The 24024-nt window shown below is 40.6% G+C and overlaps 1 protein-coding gene across 4 annotated transcripts in view; it reads right to left on the bottom strand.

The window, feature by feature from the left end:
• The window catches only part of CTC1 (conserved telomere maintenance component 1), a 42175-nt gene that overhangs the window by 5759 nt on the left and 12392 nt on the right, over nucleotides 1–24024 (bottom strand). Inside the window, exon 15 of one of the 4 annotated variants that reach the window (XM_010245805.3) lies at nucleotides 3818–3959. The exons of the other annotated variants lie outside the window; for them this stretch is intronic. Within the exon in view, the coding sequence (XP_010244107.1) occupies nucleotides 3949–3959 (11 nt within the window). The 3' untranslated portion in view covers nucleotides 3818–3948. Of the gene's footprint in view, nucleotides 1–3817; nucleotides 3960–24024 lie in introns of those variants that run through there. 4 annotated transcript variants of the gene reach the window in all.

The following is a 24024-nucleotide window of genomic DNA, read 5'->3' as shown; positions in this document are numbered from 1 at the left end:
CTATTGAAAGGTACAAAGCCCGGCTGGTCGCAAAGGGGTTCACTCAGACTTATGGTATAGACTACTTGGAGACATTTGCCCCAGTAGCCAAGATGTCCACCATCCGAGTTTTGTTATCCCTTGCAGCAAATCATTCTTGGCCCTTGTTCCAGATGGATGTTAAAAATGCCTTTCTGAATGGAGACTTACAGGAAGAGGTCTACATGCAGTTGCCTCCTGGATTCTATGATACAGAGACAGGTAAGAAGGTTTGCCGACTGAACAAGGCATTGTATGGTTTGAAGCAGTCACCTAGAGCCTGGTTTGATAGGTTCAGATTAGCCCTTGGAAAGTTTGGTTATGTACAGGCCCAGTCAGATCATACACTATTCATCAAGAGGGTGGAGTCCTCTCTGACACTACTTGCAGTATATGTTGATGATATTGTGGTGACAGGAAATGACAGCCATGAGATTGAGTCCCTCAAACAGCTCCTTCATCAAGAGTTTGAGGTGAAAGATCTTGGTGCACTACAGTACTTTTTGGGTATTGAGGTTGCTAGATCCAAGCAGGGGATTTTTATCTCTCAGAGAAAATATGTTCTAGATCTGTTGGCGGAAACTGGAAAGTTGGGTGTTAAGCCTGCTGATACACCCATTGAACAAAATCATAAGATTAGTGCAGAGGGCGGGGAGCCTCTTGAAGACAAAGTTATGTTCCAACGGTTGGTTGGAAAGCTCCTATATCTCTGCCTCACTCGGCCAAATATCAGTTATGCAGTTAGTGTTGTTAGCCAGTACATGCACTCCCCTAGAACTTCTCATCTTCTTGCGGCAGAGAGAATATTAGCATACTTGAAGAGATGCCCGGGTAGAGGTATACTGCTCAAGAACAATAATCACATGAGGGTGGAGGTCTATACAGATGTCGATTGGGCTGGGAGTGTTGATGACAGAAGGTCTACCTCTGGATATTGTGCCCTTGTGGGAGGTAACCTTGTCTCTTGGAGGAGTAAGAAGCAGAGTGTTGTTTCCCGCTCCAATGTTGAAGCAGAATACAGGTCAATGGCTAACGGAGTGGCTGAAATCTTATGGCTAAGGTCACTACTTGAAGAGTTGGGTATTGACTATGAAAAGCCCTTAATGTTGTATTGTGATAATCAGGCAGCTATTAATATAGCCCACAACCCAGTGCAGCATGACAGAACTAAACATATCGAAGTTGATCGACATTTTGTGCGAGAGGGTCACATCACAAGAAGTGTGTCTTCCATATATCACATCTAATATGCAGCTTGCGGATATCCTCACCAAGGTTGTACCAAGGAAGAAGTTAGAGACAGACAGACCTATCCAAGTTGGGAATGATAGATATCTACTCCCAACTTGAGGGGGAGTGTAGAGAACACTGATGTGGGCCCCACAGCAGTGATCCCCACTGTGTTCGTAGGACAGCATGTGTAGTTATTTGTTTCAGTTATAGTAGTGTCAGTTTGGGTCAGTTTGTTAATTCAGTTGTTATTTATTTCAGTTTTTATTTACTTTATTATCATGTAAGTACTAAGGGCAGATTTGTCTTTTTCCATTATGTACTGAACATAACCTATAAATAATAAGAGAGTGGCGGCGGCAGGTCTGTTAGAATCTGTCCCTCCTTTCAACCCCTTGTGTTCTGTTTCTCTTCTATTCCTTCTCCTTTCTCTCACTTTTCTTCTGTTTTGTAAACCTAAAACCTATTAGGATTCAAGACTGATTACAGTCTTGATCTTCTACTGGGCCCAATGCCCATTGGGCTTCAATGGGGGTCCACAATTTCAGCAGCCGACAAAGGGAAATTTATTGGGAGTTAGGTGGTTGTGGTGCTAAATTTCAGTCTTAGAAATTTGCTATTTTATTTTTACTAAAAAGAAACTTACTATTTATGGTAATTATTGGAATTACTATTTAAGTAATTCCTGATTTACTATTTTTAGTAATTTATGGTTTCCTTGGATTATGTTAGGAAGTGGTTCTTACTTGATTTTAAGAATTCATGTGGAATCAGAAAACTGCTTGGGTGTCACATAATCTAGTTTGAAGAAATCTTATTCTTGGCCATCAACTATTTGAGTTTGTTAAGGAAAGCCTAGGTTTGGCTTACCCTGGACTTTTATTGTAAGGCTTCACCATAAGAGATGGAATAAATATGATTTGATTTGAAGCTATGTTTTGTTGTGCCTTGTGAGGTATGATATTCCCAGCCTCACTATCTACTATCACTTTGCAGCTAATACACACACCTCATGCTTTTTGCCTTAATACCGTGACTTTAAGATATAAAAACTTCATTGCTTCTTTTTTTTCTTTTTTGAGTGTCCTTTAAGGTAAAGTAATTCATTAATATCAAAAGCCAAAATACAAAGAAGCCTCTGTACAGTGAGAAGCTGTACACCAAGGAAACAGTTATCCACAGATTTCCAACCCTCCAAAAGACCAAAAAAAGACTATAGATTCCTTACAAATAGGAAGTCTGAATCAAAAAAGGAAAGCATATGCCTATTTTTGAATAACTGATGAGTTGCCAACCAAGAATGTGTCATCCCCATAATTCTGTTAAAAACTTCTTTTGGAATTTATCTTCCCTTCAAATAGCCTGTTATTTCTTTCACACCATACTGCCCAAAAAACTGCTGCAGGAAGGATACTCCATGCTACCTTTCCAGCCCTGGATAAACCTCCAAGTGCCCAAGCTGCTATAAATCCCTTCACATCAGCTGAGAAGCACATCTTAACCCCAAACAGATTCAGCACTATCATCCAAATCCAATGAAAGTTACAGTGGATCAGCAAATGACTAGAGGATTCCACAGTTCCATCACATAAGATGCAGCCCAAGTCCTCCACCTCTATACCTCTTCTAACTAAATTATCTTTTGTTAAAATCTTATCCAGCATTGCTGGCCAAACAAAGAAAGCCAGCTTAGAAGGAACAGATCTAATCCATATTTTGTCACTTGGGAAAGCAGAGGGCTCCTCCCTAGACAAGCTATGGGAGAAGGATTTCACAGAGAAGGTGCCTGATTTCTTGAAGAGCCATTTTCTCTTGTCCTCTCCTACTCCTGTTATCTTTGCTTCACCCAATAACTAAAATAACCTGACCAAAGAAGCCACCTCCCAATCATTTAAAATTCTCCTGAATTGGGGGTTCCAGATACACTGACCATTCTGTCTATCCAAGCAATCAGCCACAGTTGCCTCCTTGTTAACCAAGATCTTGAATAGATCAGGAAACAGAGTCATTAAAGGGCCACCCCCATACCAGAAATCCTTCCAAAATAGCACCCTGAGGCCATTCCCAACTTCATATTTTATTCCTTTCAAAAACTGATATTGAACTTTTTGAATTGCCTTCCATAGGGAGCATCCATAAGATGTTCTAGCTTCTTCAGTATCTCACTCTCTTCTGCTTGACCCGTATTGGCCACAATTGATCTCCACAGACTATTCGGTTGCTCATTGAATCTCCATAACCACTTTCCTTGCATGGTTGTGCTGATATTTTTCACTGGCCTGATCCCTAGACCCCCATTTTTCTTGGAGTTGCAGATCCTTCCCCAGTTGACTAGGTGGCATTTTGACTCCTTCCAACCCCTCCAGAGAAAGTCCCTTATCTTCTTTTCTAACACAGCTGCCCACCTGGCCGGAATCAGGAATAGAGACAAGTAAAAAACAGTAAGGGATGACAACACACTTCTGATTAGAGTTACTTTGCCCCCTTTGGACAAATATTTGGTTTTCCATGAAGCCAATTTTCTGTCCATTTTCTCTATGATGGGATCCCAAATAAAGTTGGACTTGCAGTTTTCACCCAACGGCATACCCAGATATTTGGAAGAGAGTTTTCCAACTTTGCAGTCCCAATCTTCCCCCAATGAAGGCACCTTGGGTTTCAGCTATCAGAGGAAAGCACATTCATCCACAGCATTGCTTCTCATATCATTCCTACATCAATACACACAAGGAAAGCACATTCATCCACAGCATTGCTTCTCATATCATTCCTACATCAATACGCACAAGGAAAGCACATCCATCCACAGCATTCCTTGAGATGAGTACTAATAGAAATCAGCCACTAAGCCAAAACCCAAGCCAAGAAGTCATATGAGGTCCCATAGCCTTAAGTAATGCAACAATTCTAAGTTTATTTTTTCCCTACAGAACAGTCATTTCTAATATTCTGGTTCTTCAAGGAGTATAGGCATGCAACTTATAAAACTCCATGAGTCCCACAAATAGTTATTTTGGGGGGAGGGGGGTTCTCCAATCACATGCATCCATTTATATTTGGGTTCTATGCTCCAACTTTCAAGTGTATAATGACCAGTAATATGTAAACGGATGAAGCAACACTAACAAAGGAAATCGAAGGTCAGTTTCCAATTGCAACAAGTTACAACAAAAACCAACACTGGTGCATATCATCTTGCATTTGTGTAATTGACTGGCATGTCGAAAAGCAACTTTTGATTTACATTTGTGTAATTGACTTACTTTTGCTTAACTAGACTAGAGGAATTAATATGAAGGTAGAACAATAAAAGGAAAGAATTGGGATATTTTTACAAGCTGAACTAAGGTATGTAGTAAGTGTAGCAGTACAAATATGAAACTAGTTATGCTTTTTTATTTCCTTCACTGACAAAAAAAGATGTATAAGACTGGTGGCCATTGACCAAGTTATTCTTCAAACTTATCATTTTCTGTATCTTGGTTCAATTATCCATAAGGAAAGAAAGATTGAACTAGATTGACAACAAAAGAAGATGTCCATAGAACTAGAATAAGGTATTTGAAATCATGAAATAGAGATGTGTTTTCAGGGCAAAATGCCTCTACCACAAAGTTAAAGAGGAAGTTTTATAGGTTAAACAGAAGAATGTTGGACAATTAAAACAAGACCACCATAAAAATGAGGGCAGATGAGGATGGCCTGGTGGATAAGTTGAAGATATTATTCGATGCAAGCTGCCAGTCCAAAAGGACAAAGGATGGACAGACTGGAGCCATGTGGCAAGAAAGTATGTAAAAGGGTAAATTACAAAGACCCCCACCCCCGGTACTATGGGGTCAGTGAACCCTCCCCCCTGAACTTTCATTTGCAAAAAAGACCCCCTCCATTAGGATTCCACCTGTTAACTTCCAAAAAGATTCTCACTCAGCTGTTTAAAGTTTTCAAAACCCCTAAGCTACAATTTGAAGAGTGTTTGGGTGTTATCTGGTTGCTCTGTTTTCCGTCTAAAACAAATGCATGATTTTTTTATCAATCAGCAGTTATAAAATCAGAACCCTTTTATGTCTTCTTTTGTTTATCATTGTTTTTCAAATTAATGGTTTTTATTAACCTTTCTTTGATAAGAAACTTTGAGATTAACAATATTTGATTAGTTTTCTAGCTGGTTTAAAGAATTGGTCTTTTGCTTCTACCTGGGTAGAATTCACATGGCCATGGCATCTGTGTTGACCAACCTGAACATGGTTTTGTTGATGACCGCATTCTACTTTTTTTATCATTTGATTTCATTTTTATGGCTGGTAGGGTTGGAGCCAATTTTTACAGATAAATGGGCCCTCAAGGAAGCATGTGGCCCACTGCTTTGGTTTCTCTCCTGCATAACACCGTAAATAAGTCTCCAAGCATTGGTTGAAGACCTCCGTCTGGCCATTCGACTATGGATGGTAACTGGTGCAGTTGTATAGACAAGTGCCTTGCAGACGAAAGTATTCCTTCCAAAACTGACTGAGAAAAGTGGGATCCCGATCTGAAACTATAGAGCTGGGGGTCCCATGTAACTAAGCAACATCTTTAACAAAGACTTTAGCTACCATTGAAGCAGAATAGGGGTGTGGAAGAGAAGAAAATTGATAGTCTATCAACCACAACCATAATCACTATCAATGTTTTAAAACGCAAAGGCATGACGCGAGGCATTCCACTACCTAGAGGCGTGAGGCATAGTTCAGAACGTAAGAGGCGTAAGCCTCCCAAACACAAAGAGGCGTAAGCCTACTTAAGAGGAGGGGGGATGAGGAGGAAGGAGGATCTCATTTTTCTTTATTTTTAATAAAAAAACTTATATATTAAGAAGAATGAAGATGCATATCACCCCTAACACAAAAAAACCAAATTGGGCTGGCATCGAAAAGGGGGCGAAGCCCCCCAGCTGAAGGGGTCTGGGGGCTGTCCTCAGCCCACTTTCTTTCCCCTTATCTTTTCTTTCCTTCCCTCCTTTACTTTTCTTTCTTTTTCTTTCCTTTCCTTTTTTTTTCTTTTTTCTTTGTTTTTTTCTATCTTTTTACATGAGGTGTGCATGAGGCGTATGCCTCTAGCACGCCTCATGAAAAAGCGTATGAGGCATACGCCTCTTGCACCTAAGGCATACGCCTCAGAGGTGTCAGCGCCTCTGGCATACGCCTCAAGGCGTTTGGGGGAGGTCTCGCCTGGAGGCGCGCCTCTAGGCGTACGCCTTCCACGCCTTTTAAAACATTGGTCACTACTTTCCTGATGAGTGCGGAAAACCTGTGATGAAGTCCATGGATATAGCTTCATACGCGCTCTGGAATCTTAAGGGATTGCCAGAGACCTACTGGAGATTGAGCCATATATTTATGTTGTTAGCACATGGTGCACTCAGCTGCATGCTTCATAACATCCCGATGCATTACAGCCCAATAATAATGGTTGCCTAATCACCTAAGAGTCTGATGTCTGAAGGTCCCATGAATGTCCACCCAATACTGAATTGTGGAAAAGTTGAAGAAGCTCTGACTTGTGGGCCAATTGGGGGGCTACTACAAACCACCCCTTGTAAAAAAGATCCAGGCCCACTAAAGTGTACCCAAGTGTTGTATTGGGGTCCTGTTGGAACTGTGAACGAATTTGCTACAAGCCAAGATCGGCTCTAGCCTCTTGCCTGATAGCATCAAACAATGAAATAGTGGGGCTGTGAGCACATGAGGTGGGCCAACTCCTCCATCCTTGTTAAAGCATCAATAGCCTGATTGTTGGGCCTGGGTTTGTGTTCTATAACATATAACCAAACAATTTACTGACCCATTTTTGCAGCTCCGGGGTGTGAACTCTCTGTCCCAAGAGGTATTTGAGGCTGCGATGATCAGTCCTGATCACAAACAAACATCCCTACAAGTACGGATGCCACTTCTGAACTGCTAGCATGATAGCCATTAATTCTTTGGCATGTGTATTGGGCCTGGGCTATTAGAGAGAGAACCTTGCTAAAATAAGCAATTGACTATCCTTTCTGCATGAGAACTGCTCCCACTCCCAGCCTGGAAGAATCACATTGAAGCTCAAATGGCTGGGAGAAACCTGGTAAAGTCAAGACTGGGAGGGCTAGACATTATTTGCTTAAGCTCAAATGCCTTTTGAGGCCATGAGGCCATACCCTTTAATGAAGTGCAAGTGCCTATAGTATCTTGTGAGGCCAAGGAAGCCTCATAGGGCCTTTACCGTAGTGGCCTGGGCCACTCTTGCATTGCAACAACTTTGTCCAGATCAGCCAATACTTTTTCTGCTGCAATTACATGCCCAAGGCAATGTACTTGAGTTTGGCGGAAGGTGCACTTGGACAGCTTTGCACAGAGCTGGTGATGGCTCAATAACTGTAAGGTGAGCTGAAGGTGATGCAAGTGGGAATCCCAATCTTTCATAAAGAAAAGGATGTCATCAAAAACACCAATATAAATGCCTTAAATATGGTCTGAACACCTCATTCATGATAGCTTGGAAGGTGAATGGTGCATTCGTCAGGCCAAAGGGCATGACAAGGAACTCATAGTAGGGGTGTCAATGGAGCGGTTTTGGGTTGGACTCCATCCAAATCAAAATCCATTTGGACGGATTGGACGGACCAATAAGACATTGAATTTGAACGGACTGGATGGACCAATATGACATATTGGATTGGACCTGGTCCGTCCATAATGAATTTATATTGGATTGAGCCAATATCAGGTCCATTGATAGAAGATAAGAACATAGGTGTCAATGGACCAGGTTTGAGTTGAAACCAATCTAAATTAACAGGAATTTGAACAGATTGAACAGTCTCTGGACTGGTCCAAAATGGTCCAAAATATTTATTGGACTGGATTGGACCAGGTCCATTTGTAATGGACTCACCTTGGACTAGACCAAATTGGACCAAATCCAGTCCAATTGACACCCCTAACTCATAGTGCTTGTCATGCATCCTAAAAGCTGTCTTAGGAACGTCTTCAGGGTGTACCTGAATTTGGTGATACCCAGATCTCAAGTCCATGTTAAAGAAAACCATGACTGAGCCCAATTCATCAAACCACCATGTCCCATCTTGACCAAGAGAACAAGAGAAGAATAGGGACTATTGTTGGCCTGAATAAACCCCTTCTTGAGCAGTTCCCCCACTATCTTCTCAATTTCAATCTTTTGAAAATACAGGTAGCAGTAGGGGCTGGCGTTACTGCGTTAGTGGGCTTGGACCCGGGCAAGAGCGGGATTCTATGGTCCCAAGACCTTCCTAGGTAGCGGTAGGGCCTGGCATTAATGGGCTTGGACCCGGGCAAGAGTAGGATTCTATGGTCCCAAGACTTTCTTTGCAACAATTGAGTGGACACTTGAAGGTGGCAAGGTGAACCTTCCAACACAAAACCCATAATCAGACATGTCCAATCACAAGTCAATAGGCCCAAACTACATAGCCATTGGATGCCTAGGACTACATCAGCTCTAGAGAGGTCCAAGGGATGGAGGTCCACATGGATGGTGTGTCCTTGGATCATTATCTTTTCATTTTTATAGATTCCACCACAAACAATTCTTTGGCCATTAGCTACATGCAGAAAGAATGGGGAAATATGGTGTATAGTCATACCTAGCTAATGAACCATAGACCGGGTACAGACACAATTGGGTGATGAAATTCATAGAAGACCCATTTTCAGTCAATACATACACCCTCCCTACAACTTCCCTTTCACTCTCATGGACTGGAATGAACATAGGCTCCCATTAGAGCCTAGAGAGAGATCTTTGGGTTATCCTGGTCTGGCCCTCGGACTTGGTCACATTGGCCCCTAGACTGGGTACGTCTGGCCAATCTTCTTCCTCATCCAATTGCATAATTAAAACTTGATGAGCCTTACACTTGTGCCCTGGCCCAAATTTGTCACCACAATTGTAACACAGGCCCTTCTCGCGTTGGGCTTGCATCTCGACCCAGGAAAGGCACTTGAAGGGCACATTAGGCCTAATTCCCACCGACTTAGCTGAACCTCCATTGGGCTTGGAGTTATTGGACTTGGTCTTGGGTGGAGTCTTGAGGATGGGACCCAAGGATCGATTAACCTGCCTTAGTTGGTCAAGCCACTCCTGGAACTGGGCCAGACCAGATGTGGTTAGAATAGTAGCTGACTACAAAGCTAATAGCTTTCACTTCTAGGTGGATATCATCCCTTAGTCTGCTGATCAAACATCCCACCAAAGCCTTCTTTGGCCATCCAAACACCAACATAGCAAGCCTCTCAAACTCCAATTGGTAATCCCTAACAAAGCCAATATGCTTCAGCTTGGAGAGTTGTTCTATTAGAGCAATTCAAACAACACTGATTTGAATCGGGTGTGAATGAAGACCCACCCAAAAAAGAACAAATTATATTAACTCTAAATAGTGTGAAAGGACAATAAAGAGAAAATGCAAATACGAGAAAAAGGAGAAATTACAAGATAAGATACAGGCATTGTACAATATAAACATCATCAGCCCATATTTCTACACCCCCTTGATAACCCTGCATTTTGATGCCTTAAGGGCATCAATTCAGAGGTATTTTCGGCCTTAGAATAGTCAAAGTATACCCTTTTCCCAGTTAAAATCAATTATGTGACCTCTGAGGGTCTTGGTGCAAATTATGTAGAAAACTGGGAAATTTTCGAGGCTGAAGTGCAGTTTTTGGGAAGCTGGTGTGAAGACCAGTTAAGAGAGGGGGTGTTTTTGTAAAGAACTGAGGACAGGAGGGCGCCTCCTATCTGCTAAACCCAGCTGGCGCCCATCCTATTGTATTACCATGCTCCCCTCTCCTTAGCAAACCCTAGGGAGCCTTTTTAACCTAATCCTTTCACTCTTAGCAAACCCTAGCCACCCCTAGGTGTTTAATCTCCACCCTCCACCTCTTTTAATCTCAACCACTCATTTTAGGGCTCTCCTTTATACCTTTTAAACCCTAGGGCGCCACCTATTCTACTAATCCTCACCATTCAGCCCCTCACCTCCAAACCTCAGCCACTCCCTCCATCTTATATCCCAACCATTCAATCTAGGGCACCACCTATTCTTTTAATCTTAACCCTTCAACCCTAGATGTTCTAATCTACACCCTCTATTTCTAGACGCCCAAATCTCAGCCCTACATAATATTGGGCGCCCTCTCCTTTTATTTTCAGCCATAGGATCACCTCAAAACCATCTTAGCCATCCATTAGAAACCCTAGGGCATCCCTAACTTTGCTAAATCCCAGCTGCCGCCCCCTCATCTTTCTCCCTATTTCTAGTTGTGTCCACCCTTCTCTACAAAAAGGGTCCTAGGGGCCCTGTAGAAGGGGTTGGCCAATTCACCCAGTTAACAAGGCTAAGGTTTCTTGAGGAGTTCAAGGGTTGTAGAAGGGGAGGACGCCCAGATCTTGTCAAGAGGGATTCCTGCAAGCTGTTCAACCAATGTGCAACTACCACCACTGGATCTGATCAACCATTCTTTTCTTTTCTGTTATTTTTATTTCTGCAATCTTTTAGATTTAATTCTTGTTTGTTTCTCTGTTTTGCAGATCTGAATTCGTTCGGTTCAAGGCTAAGGTGTCTCGAGGGGTTCGAGGGTTGTAGAAAGGACAGACACCTGGTTCTTGTCAGGAGGGGTTTCTACAAGTTGTCTGGCCGATCTGCAGCTACCGCTACCGAATCCGGATTTTGGGTCATTTTTTTATTTATTTCTTTTATTTCCTTTATTGATTCCCATACTTTATTAAATTCTGATTTTTATTTATTGTTTTGTTAAAATTTGAAACATTTAATTTCAGCAATAATAGATTCTATTTTCTTATTTTCTGCAATTCTCGATTGTGTTCTCTTGTCCGGATCTAAGTATATATTAATTTTACCCTTGCTTCCTTGTGGATACAACCCGTTCTCACCCATTTACTACAGTAGTAGTTGTTTGAGAAACGATAAAAATTATAAATGTTTAAACTGGTGTTCCAGGGTGTTTAACGACGCGCTTCTGGACACACCACCCCTCGATCTAATGTTGGGAAATAAGCACCAATTTGTCACTGAGAAATTAATGGCAAGCACATATTAGAGCTTTGATAAAGAGATCTGCTTGTTGAAGACTAGAAGACACATGAGGAAGGGTAATATGGCCAGCAAGGTATAGATCCCTAATGAAGTGGCAATCAACCTCAATATGTTTTGTTCTTTCATGGAATACCAGGTTAGAGGCAATCTTGATTGAACTGATATTATCAGCATAGAGAGGGATGAAAGAATAAGAAAGACTAATGTCATTCAAGAGAGCACAGAGCCACACCAATTCACTACAGGCTGAGGACATTGCGTAGTACTTAGCCTCAGTAGATGATTTAGAGATAGTTTGTCGCTTCTTACATTTCCATTATATCAAAGAATCTCTGAGAAAAACACCACACCACATAGTAGAGCATCTAGTGTTAGGGCACCCAGCCCAATCAACATCAACATAGGCCTTAAGAGTGAATGGGGAGGATGAAGAAAAGAAGAGGCCACGAGACAGGGTCCCTCAAACGTAATGGATAACCCAAAGAACTATTGACATATGAGGTTTCCACAAGGTAGAGACAAACTGACAATCTGAATTGCAAATAAAATTTATGGCCGAGTCATTCTGAGGTATACAAGACTACCAACCAGATGCCGGTACGAGATATCATAAACAAGAAATTCACCATCTTCCTTAGAGAGTTTATGATTAAGTTCAAGAGGAGTATTAACCTAGTTATCATTCATCAATGAGGCTGATTTTACTAAATCAAGAGTATACTTCTGCTAATTGACAAAGTACCCATTCTTAGAATGAGACACTTCTAAGCCCAAGAAGTAAGATAGGACCAAGATCGTTCAACTTGAATGAGTGACTTAGAGTTTGTTTCAAGGAAGAAATACTATCAATATCATCTTCAATAATTAAAATATCATCCACGTATACCAACAACAAAATGGTGCCAATGAGGACTTCTCAGGGAGAACAAAGAGTATTCAATAGAACTTTGAGTAAACCCAACATCAATAATGGTGGACCTAAATTTCTCAAACCAGGCCCTAGGTGCTTGTTTGAGGCCATACAAAAACTTCTTCAACCAACAAACCATCTTAGGTACAACATCATACCCAGGAGATGGCTTCATATAAATTGTCTCCTTCAAGTCCGTATGCAAGAAGGCATTTTTCACATCCATTTGATGAATGACCCACCTCTTAATAGCAAAGATAGCAACAATCATATGCATCGTGGTCATTTTTGTTACAGGAGCAAAAGTCTCTTCGTAATCGATGCCATATTCTTCCTTATAACCCTACAAAACTAGATGAGCTTTCTACCTATCAAGGCTCCCATTTATAGGAGTAAAAGTCTCTTTGTAGTGGATGCCAATAATAAAAGCATCTGGTGGAGGGTGAACCAAGTCCTATATATCATTTTCTAGTAATGCCTGAACTTCAACATCCAATGCGAGGCAACCATAGCTTGTTGGTAAGTCTTGGGAATTTCTATAAAAGACAACACAATGGAAAAGGAACTATGCCAGATGGGAAGCCATAGTGATCAGGTGGGCATGAAACATAAGTATAATGACATAAAGATGGATCTAAGGTAAGAGATGAATAAGGGGTAGAAGAGAGTCGAGTGCTTACTAGATCAATAGGAGACAGAGATCCAATAGTTGGAAATGTAGGGGGCAAAGGTGCAGGGGCTGGAGTAGTTTGATGATGCCTCTTCATGTAGACCTAGAAGGGTCATGTAGAAGGAAAAGATGACGAAGTAGATGATTTTTCCATGTGAGAAAAGTGTTGAAGATTAATTAGTTTTATGATGTTTTTTTGAGTAGATGTTTTATGTTAGTTGTTAGATAGGAGGTGAGGACCACAGTAGTTACGCGAGTCCAAATTTTATTATGTTTTTGAGTGTTATATATGCTGTTTTATGTTTTTCCGCCCTATAAGGGCATAGTTGTCTTTGTACTATTCTATTATTTTAGTATAAATAATAAGTGAAGGGGCGGTCAGATTATTGCTCTCTTTTCTTTTCAACTTCTCTTCTTCTCCTTCTCTCTTCAAGAAACTACTTTTCTTTTATATTTTTTAATTCAGCAAATTTCTACTTGGTATCAGAGCATCGGCTAGGGTTTCTTGAAGCATTCTCATGCAGCCCTAGATCAGCTGACTGCATGAAATGGTAAAGGGCTGATTGAACTACTATAGATTGCCCAGTTCTTGGAGTTTTTGGTGGGATCTAGACATCAGGAAGGTGATCTACTGTTCGGCATCAAAATCAGGAAAAACTGGAGTACGGGGAAGAGTCCCAGAAAAGTTGGACTCTTTGTTTTTTATCTGATCTTGGGCACCCAGATATTGTAAGTTTTCTTTTGATTTTCTGAAGAGAGCGGTTTGGTTTCTGGAATTTTCTGGGCCTCCCGAAGTGATCGATTCATTTTTCTCTCTGTTAGGAGGCATGGGGAGGAGAGAGATTTCCCTCCAGCTAGGATTTTCTTCTTCCAAAAGGGTTGGTTTCTGTGTATGATATTAAATTATTTTTTGAAGGTCTCCAATCTATTTTTTTCTTACTGTTGAACTATTTGAAGTAAGATGGAGAGTTGAAATACCAAGATGAAATCTACCGATACTGTGGGACTGGGTGTTGGAGGTAGTAGTGATATTTTTGGGTCTGGAATCATTACTACAGTAAAACTTGATGGTACAAATTATTTGGAGTGGGCACAATCAGCTAAGATGGCTATTGGTGCCCGTGGAAAATCAAGGTATCTCACTGGGGAGGAGAAGAAACCTGATACAGACTCTTCCCGATGGGTGCAAGAGAATTACATGGTAATGTCCTGGCTGTGTAATTCTATGTTACCTCATATTGCAAAAAAATTCCTATGGGCTAATACTGCTAAGGAGATTTGGGATGGAGTGACTGAAACCTACTCTCAGAAGCAAAATGAAGTCAGAGCCTATCAGTTAAGAATTCAGGTGATAAGTATGAAACAGGGAGAAAAACCTCTTGCTGTGTATTTCTCCATGCTGAAAACCCTATGGCAGGAAATAGATCACTTAGAAACTGTGGTATGGGAAAGTGTAAATGATGCAACAACTTATCACAGACTGGTAGAGAGGAATAGGGTTTTTGAGTTCTTGGCGGGGCTGAACTTTGAATTTGACATTGCTAGGCAGCATATTCTTTCTAGGGAGGGTGTAACACTCTCTCAGGCCTATGCTTTTGTCTCTAGAGAGGAGAGTAGGAGAAATGTAATGCTGAGGCTGCCTGGGATTGACTAGTCGGCTATGGTTGGTACAACCAAACCTAAGTCGAATGGAGACAGGAGGAGTAGTGAGACTAGAAGGGAAAATAAGAAGGATTTGGTGTGTGATTATTGCAGGAAGCCTAAGCATACCAGGGACACTTGTTGGAAGCTTCATCCAAATCTTATGCCTGCTCGGATAAGAAACAAGAAGGGAAATGCAAATGTAGCCACTACAGGAGACTTTTCAGCCCCTCTCTCCCAAACTGATTGGGAATCCATTGCAGTAGCAGCGGTGAAAACAGAATTGGAGAGGTTTGGACAGCTTATGAGTAAGAAAGATTCACCCAACTCTAGCCTTCCAGATGGATAGAGAATGCAGGAGCCAACTACACCACTTCCTTTGCACATATAGGTACTTCATATGCAACTGCAAATCTTGCATCCACTTCAGGTAAAGAGGGACCTCCCTGGATTATAGAGTCAGGAGCATTTGAGCATATGACTAATGCCCCTACCATTTTCAGTTCCTATCAGTTGTGCTCTGGTAGAGACTGTCTCTACAGCAGATGGTTCACATATGCCCATTGCTGGAAAGGGGACAGCTAGAGTGACCAATGATATAACTCTACCTTTTGTTTTGCATGTCCCTAGACTTCATACTAACCTATTGTCTGTTAATTCTTTGACAAAAAATTTGAATTGTTCCGTGACCTTTCTTCCTGGTAATTGTGTTTTGCAGGATATGAAGTCAAAGAAGATGATTGGGAGTGGTCGTGAGGTGAATGAAGTCTACCTTTTGGATGAGATTTCGAGACATCTAGGCCATCATGTTAGCAGCAGCAGCAATAGTAGTGGGTCAAAGTCAGTGAAACAGATTATGCTTTAGTACAATCGCTTGGGACATCTTTCTTTTAGTTCTTTGAAATGTCTTTTCCCAAAGTTGTTTGAATCTGTTCAGTTATCTAATTTGAAGTGTGAAAGTTGTCAATTAGGAAAGCATTGTAGACTCTTTTAAACCAAGTAATAAAAGAAGTACTTCTGCTTTTAATATTGTTCACACTGATGTATGGAGGTCATATCAAATCCCTTCTATGAGAGGATTCCGTTACTTTCTCTTGTTTGTGGATAATCATACATAATATTCTTGGATATATTTGATGAGATCACATGATGAGGTTCCTAACTTAGTATGACAATTCCACCATATGGTTCTCACACAATTTGGAGTGAGAACTAAGGTTTTTAGATTAAATAATGCCAGAGAGTACTTTGAGAAGGACCTGACCACGTATCTCTTAGAACATGGTGTAGTTCATCAGAGCAATTGTGCATATACATCGCAACAGAATGGAGTTGTTAAGAGGAAAAACAGACGCATTGTGGAGGTGGCAAAGAGTCTTATGGTGTGTGCTTCAGTTCCTGTGGAGTTCTGGGGAAATGCAGTTCTTACAGCCATGCATTTGATTAACCGTGTTCCTTCACGAACTTTGGGGTTTAAGTGCCACTTAGCCTTCTTTTTCCAGATGGAGAGATATTTCATATACCTCTGAGGGTTTTTGGTTGTGTTTCTTTTGTTCACATTCTTGGCCCTCATCGCAAGAAATTGGATCCTAAGGCCAAGAAATGTGTTTTTCTTGGGTATGCTCAGAACCAAAAGGGGTATTGCTGTTATGACCCAGTGTCGAGGAGCAGATTTGGCACTATGGATGTTACCTTTTTTGAATCCACATTTTTCTTCTCGAGTGGTTCTCCTCAGGGGGGGGGGTTTGGGAAGGAGAACTCACAATCTATTCCTTCCTGTTTCTGTGGTACCTCCATCAGTTCAGCCAGCACCTGCACTTCCAGTTTCATTACCTGAGCCACTACAGGCAGCCTCACAGAAATTTCAGCGCCGGTAGATGATGATTGACTCCACACATCCTCAACCCACACCACTCTCTGTCAATCCTTCTAAAACTCCAGATTCGGCAGATACAGTTCCAAGTATTCCTCTTGAGCCTAAGCCTGTTATGTTTTCTAATGATAAGGTTTATATCCCTAACACCATTGTTGCAGTTGATCCCTGATCCCACTGACCTTGAAATTCCCATTGCACTCCGTAAGGAGAAGAGAAAGTGTATAGCCCACTGCATTTCACACCATCTTTCCTACAATGCCTTATCACCCTCCTACTGTGCTTTTCTTTCTTCCCTGGATTTTGTGTCTATACCCAGGAATGTTATTGAGGCTCTCTCCAAACCTGAGTGGAAAACAGCCATGCAAGATGAGATGGATGCTTTGGTCAAAAACCAAACTTGGGAAATAGTTGATCTCTCCCCAGACAAGGAGACAGTCGGATGTAGATGGGTATTCACAGTGAAGTATAAGGCCGATGGCAAGATAGAGAGGTACAAGGCAAGGTTGGTAACAAAAGGGTATACTCAGACCTATGGTGTTGATTATCTGGAAACCTTTGCACCAGTAGCTAAGATGAGTTCAGTTCATATCCTTTTATCTCTAGCAGCCACCTATTCATGGCCCTTGTTCTAGCTTGATGTCAAAAATGCTTTCCTCAATGGTGATTTACAGGAGGAGGTATATATGGACATTCCAGCAGGTTTTTATGAAAATGTTGGTAAAGGAAAGATGTGCAGACTCAGAAAATCTCTGTATGGAAAGAACCAATCACCTAGGGCTTGATTTGACAGGTTCAAAGGGGCACTCATCCGTTTTGGATAAACACAGACACAATCTGATCACACCCTCTTTGTGAAGATGAGAGATGCTCTGGTGTCAATTCTAATTGTGTATGTGGATGATACAGTAGTGACAGGAAATGATCTGGAGGAGATTGATGATCTCAAAAAATCATTGCAGCAAGAATTTGAGATCAAAGATCTTGGTGAGCTAAAATACTTCTTAGGGATTGAAGTTGTAAGATCCAAGCATGGGATCTTCATTTCATAGAGAAAGTATGTACTTGACCTACTGTGAGAGACTGGGAAGCTGGGGACCAAACCAGTAGACACTCCTATTGATCCAAATCACAGAATTAATGGTGTGGATGATGAATTGGTAAAGGATGTGGGGAGATATCAAAGAATGGTGGGCCGACTGTTGTATTTGTATATGACACGACCAGATATTTCTTATGTTGTTAGTGTTGTGAGTCAGTACATGCATACACCTCGGGTTCAGCACTAGGAAGCTATTAAGAGAATAATTACATATCTGAAAAAGCACCCTGGCAAAGGCATTCTTTCCTCAAATCATGAGAGTCTGAAGCTGGAATCCTATATAGATGCGGACTGGGCAAGATGCTTAGATGACAGGAGGTCTACATCAGGAGTGTGTACCTATGTAGGTGGAAACTTGATCTCCAGGAAGAGTAAGAAGCAAGCGATTGTGGCAAGGTCAAGTGCAGAGGCCGAGTATAAATCCATGGCTCATGGTGTCTCAGAACTTCTTTGGGTTAGATCTCTTTTGAGTGAGATTGGGGTGAAAGCAGAAAAACCTATGATGTTATGCCGTGACAATCAAGCTACAATCAATATTGTCCACAATCCAATTCAACATGATAGGACAAAACACATTGAAGTTGATAGACACTTTATAAGAGAAAGGGTAACAACGGAGAAGTTTATTTGCCTTGTGTCTCTTCAGAGTTGCAGCTGGCTGATGTTCTCACTAAAGAGGTGGCAAAGAACAAGTTTGAACATGATCTATGCAAGTTGGGAATGTGTGACATTTACTCCCAACTTGAGGGGGAGTGTTGAAGATTAATTAGTTTTATGATGTTTTTCTAAGTATATGTTTTATGTTAGTTAGATAGGAGATGTGGACCATAGTAGTTATGTGAGTCCAAATTTTATTATGTTTTTGAGTGTTATATATGCTGTTTTATGTTTTGCCGCCCTATAAGGGCATAGTTGTCTTTGTACTATTCTATTATTTTAGTATAAATAATAAGTGAAGGGGGCATCCAGATTATTGCTCTCTTTTCTTTTCAACTTCTCTTCTTCTCTTCTTCTCTCTTCAAGAAACTACTTTTCTTTTATATTTTTTAATTCAGCAGATTTCTACTAAAAGAAAGATATTTTCCAGAAAGAGTACATTACAAGAGATGTGCACACGACGAAATTGGGGATCATAACAAAGAAAACCCTTGTAATCAAAGCTATATCCTACAAAAATACACTACAGCCGCCTGAGGAGTAAGCTTGTGTGCTGATGAGGAAAAAGGTTAACAAAACAAACACATCCAAATGGTGAAGAATTGTATAACACAGACGAAGGAAACAAATTAATAAGAAACACAACAATGTCGGCCGCCTCCACCCAAAAAGGAATTAGGTGCAAGGGAGTCAAAAAGAAGGGTCCTCCCCACACTCAAAATATGCCCCAATGTTGTAAAAACCTTACCACTTATGATACAATTCACGACTTAAATCATGAATCCCATGGGTGTTGATTTGAATCTAATGTTTGAATCCTTTCATGCAAAAATCTTACAATTTTTATTTGAATTTTATGATTTGATTTGTAAATCTTACGATTTATATGATTTTTACAATTCATTATGATTCAAACAAATTCCATTAAGAATTAGTTCTCTACTTTATTTTTTTATATTTAATTTTGTTAAGGAAGACTTGTTTTAAATCCCTTACTAAAACAAACTCAATATTTAGTCTTAAAATAATATAAATAAATCATTTTTAGTAAACTTGATTTTATCATCTTAGGCTTCTATCTATAAGTACAAAATTCTACTCTTTTAGGTACATAGATGGTAAATATGGATTAAAAATAGGATAAAATCTTATTCCTTTATATATTTAGCCTTTTAGTATATTTATATTTAAATTTTTATAAGTTTGTAAAAAATGTATATCATCTTACAATTTAAGTATGATTCATGATCTGATTCAATTCAACTTTCTCTATGATTTACAATACGATTATGATTTTCAAAACTTTAATATGCCCATTCTTGTGTTCTACCACCCTGTTCTGTTGTGCGGTACTAAGGCAAGATCTCCTAGATTTAATTCCCTGCTCTTTCAAAAAGGTCTAAAAAGCACTTGAATCTCCATCGTAATACTCCCCCCAAAATCTGAATGTAGGACTCTCACCAAGGCATTAAACTAGGTCCTCACCATAACAAGAAATAACTTAAATGTAAGGAATACCTCTAATATATTTTTCAAAAAGGTATATCCATGTGTACCCGATGCAGTCATCAATAAATGATACAAAGTATTTATATCCAAGTCTATAAACCACAAGAGAACCAAACATCACTATGTATAACATGAAAGGGAACATTACTATGCTCTAAATTAGAAGGCAAAGGCAATACATGACTTTTACTCAAACAACAAGAAATGCAAGATTTGTCAATATCAGTGTTTTAAAAGGTGTGGGAGGCATACGCCTGGAGGCACACCTCCAGGCGAGGTGCCCCCAAAACACCCTGAGGCGTATGCTAGAGGCACTAACACCTCTAGCATACCTCATGCACACCTCATGAGGCATGCTAGAGGTGTACGCCTCATGCGCTTCATGCACACATCATGTAAAAAGACCGGAAAAAAAAAAAAAAAACTAGAAAGAAAGAAAAAATAGAAAAAAAAAGGAAAGGAAAAGAAAGGAAAAGAAAGGGAAGGAGAAGAGAAAGAAATAAAGAGAAGAAAAAAAAAAAGAGAAAAAGAAAGAAAAGGAAAGGAAAGGAAAGAGAAGGGGAAAGAAAGTGGGTCGAAAGCTAAGCCCGGACCCCTTGGCTGGGGGCTTCGCCCCCTAAACCCCCAACCCCCCTTTCAACTAGTGCTATGCATCTTCATTTTTCTTAATATAAAAGATTTTTATTAAAAATAAAGAAAAATGAATTTTTTCTTCCTCCTCATCACCCCTCCTCTTAAGGAGGCTTATGCCTCTTACGTTCTGAATTACACCTCACACCTCTAGGCAATGGAATGCCTCACGTCACGCCTCTGCATTTTTAAACATTGGTCAATATTGTTAAAAGAAATGTTCTTAGAAATCAAGCATCCAAATTGAAATAAAAACTCTAGTTTATTTGCAAAAGGATGGCCCAATCGTCTATGCCAAAGATGTCATAAATTTATACAAATAACTTCAGAGTTCAAAGTAGTAGATAATAAGTAAGAAACCAATGTTTATCCAAAATCCAAGGTGAACAACCACCCCAACCTATGCCTCTTCTCCTTTACCACTCTAGTGTGTTGGTCTTATATTAAGCAACCATCACGAGAAAAGGAAATAATATTACCATTTTCAACTAACTGACCAACAAAAATCAAATTAGTGATGAGCTTAGGTAAAAAAAGGGTTTTGGGAAGGTGAAACTGAGAAATAGTAAAGGTAGACAAGTACAAATCATTATATCCTACTATATCATGTTTCTCACCATTAGTAGTACTAATCAAGGCTCAAAATATTGATACAATCTAATACGTTGATAGGGGCATATCGGCCTGTATCTTTGGTCGCTTTTTATTTTTCTTTTATTTTTTTCTTTGAAACTAGTTTAAAGGGGTCAATTTAAGGCTGGTTTACCCCCTGAACTAGACCAAACCCCAAACCACCCCCTATAGGGGCGTATCAGGAAGACCGATACGATACGTATTGGCCAATACGCCCCGATACGTGGCGATTTTTTTATCCTTGGTACTAATGTATTTATTCATAAATGGAGTTTAAGAGACTAACCAAAACTTGTGTATGCCCCTGTCATGTGATTGGAAGCACCATAGTCTATGATCCAAATATGGCTAGATGAGGAACACCAAGAAGATTTATTAGATAAGGCAAAGGCTAAGAACATGGCCGAGGGTACAAGTCACCACACCTTTTCCTCAATTAAAACACCAAATGTATCACCCTTTGATCCAGAGGAAGAGGAAATCACATAATCATCATTCTATCCATCCATCGTAGCCTGATAGGCCTTCAACTAACTTTCTTGTGACCCTAATTTTGGCCCTTTGGTGGCCTAGTAGGACATTCAGTAATTATATGCCCATGCAGTTTTACATAAGTACACAGGTTACTCTTCTTTCAATAAGAAGCAACATGTCCATATTATCTACATTCATAGCACTGCACTTTTGATAGGTACTTCTATTTCGGCTTATTGGCAAGAAAAACCGACTCCACCCCAATCAACTGAGTAACCAAACATGTTTCCTCTTTCAACAACTCACCAAGGATGGCTCAAGAGATGGGGTACTTTCCCTACTAAGGACAGTTGCCCTAATAACTTCATATTGCGGTCTTAGGTGCATTAAGAAATGCATTACTTTCTATTATGAAACCAACATAGTACTCTTATTCAGTACAGAGATTTATGAAACCGGCATAGTACTCTTAATCTTTGATGTGGGCGCCGGCAGCAACAGCAGTAATTTAGTGCAACAGCAACAGTAATTTAGTGTTCTCAGCAGCAGCAATTTAGTGTTCTCATCCTATCTTATCTATTCAGTATTCTTACCTTATCTGCTTTCAGTAGCAGGGATTAGTAGGAGTCTTATCTATTCAGTGTTTTTATCTTATCAGTTCAATAGTATGGATTAGTAGGGAGTCTTATCTTATCTTATCAGTTCAGTAGGATAGATTAAGGGAGTCTTATCTTATCTTATCTTATCAGTTCAGTAGGATAGATTAGTAGGGAGTCTTCCTAATTAGCAAGGAGTCTTCCTAAAAGTAGGACTCTTATCTCTTGTAATCTCCTATTTAAGGAGCTGAGAATATTGAATAAAACCATCGAAAATTTCAGTCAAGAAAGAGCAAGGAGAGTTAGGTGATCTCTTGGATAAATCACCATTAGGGCGCCAAGATAGGTTCATCAAGAGTAGGGAGGAACAAGGGAAAACAGGAGGTTTTCCCCATGGACCGACCCGTGACGAGATCCTATTCTCGGGCCCATAACAATTTGGTATCAGAGCAAGGCGTCATTGGTGACCTTGAGCAGTTGAAGACTAGGGTTCAGGATCTAGAGCTCAAGATTGTGGAAAACAGCATGGAGGTGCGCGAGATCAAGGACGATGTCTGAGAATTAAGGCGCTTGATGGAGTTGTACTTTTCCAACAAGGAAAGGAACCCGGAAGGAGCTGCAAACACAACCGGCCACCGACCAGACGTGGCAGAATCGTCGGGCGAGCAGCAAATCGTTGCCTTAGCGCAGGTTAGCAACACCCAGAATGTCCCGATTAAGCAGGAATCTGGTGTCGTCGAGGTGTTGCAGAATCTTGGGATTGCATATCTTCAAGTTGTTGCAGGTGTTGGGGCAAGTGCTGGTGAAGGAGCTTGTATGCCTCATGTTGTGGCTGCAAATGTTGCAAAAGAGTGTTTGTTAGCTGCAGTCAGATCAGATCCTAGGGCTGCACATATCTGGGTGAATCTTGTTAATGCATATTATTTTGTTGGTGATCATAGAAGTGCTGGAAGGTGCCTGGAGAAGACAGCAAAACTAGAGCCTAATTGCATGTCAACTCAATATGCTGTTGTGCTTCATCGTATCAAGGATGCAGAAAGGTCTCAAGATCCCACTGAACAACTTTCATGGGTTGCGGATAGAGCATGGGCAGGACTTGCCATGGTTCACAAGGCTCAGCATGAAATTGCAGCAACATTGACGGAAGTGGAAGAGCAGGCTCTGTACACACTAAAGCAGGCAATAGAAGAGGATCCAGATGATGCGGTTCAGTGGCACCAGCTTGGCCTTCACAATCTTTGTACTCTACAGTTCAAGACATCTTAGAAGTACCTTAAGGCTGCAGTTGGCTGTGGCAAAGAATGCAGCTATGCATGGTCAAATCTTGGTATCTCACTATAGCTGTCTGAGGATGAACCCTCTTCATTGGAACCCGATCCAGGAGGGCAAAATCATTCCACCTATCCGGGATTCCTTTGACTGTGTTTCAAGACACCCATCCTGAATTCAAGCTTGAGGACAAGCTCGTAGTCCAGGAGGGGAGTAATGATGTGGGCGCCGGCAGCAGCAGCAGTAGTAATTTAGTGTTCTCAGCAGCAGCAATTAGTGTTCTCATCCTATCTTATCTATTCAGTATTCTTACCTTATCTGCTTTCAGTAGCAGGGATTAGTAGGAGTCTTATCTATTCAGTGTTTTTATCTTATCAGTTCAATAGTATGGATTAGTAGGGAGTCTTATCTTATCAGTTCAGTAGGATAAATTAAGGGAGTCTTATCTTATCTTATCAGTTCAGTAGGATAGATTAGTAGGGAGTCTTCCTAATTAGCAAGGAGTCTTCCTAAAAGTAGGACTCTTATCTCTTGTAATCTCCTATTTAAGGAGCTGAGAATATTGAATAAAACCATCAAAAATTTCAGTCAAGAAAGAGAGCAAGGAGAGTTAGGTGATCTCTTGGAAAAATCACCATTAGGGCGCCAAGATAGGTTCATCAAGAGCAAGGAGGAACAAAGGAAAACAGGAGGTTTTC

This window comes from Nelumbo nucifera, chromosome 6, assembly GCF_055504915.1.
Source record: "Nelumbo nucifera cultivar China Antique chromosome 6, China Antique-T2T, whole genome shotgun sequence".
NCBI lineage: Eukaryota > Viridiplantae > Streptophyta > Magnoliopsida > Proteales > Nelumbonaceae > Nelumbo > Nelumbo nucifera.
The sequence above is the reverse complement of the archived record's forward strand: the minus strand, read 5'-3'. Positions and strand labels throughout refer to the sequence as shown.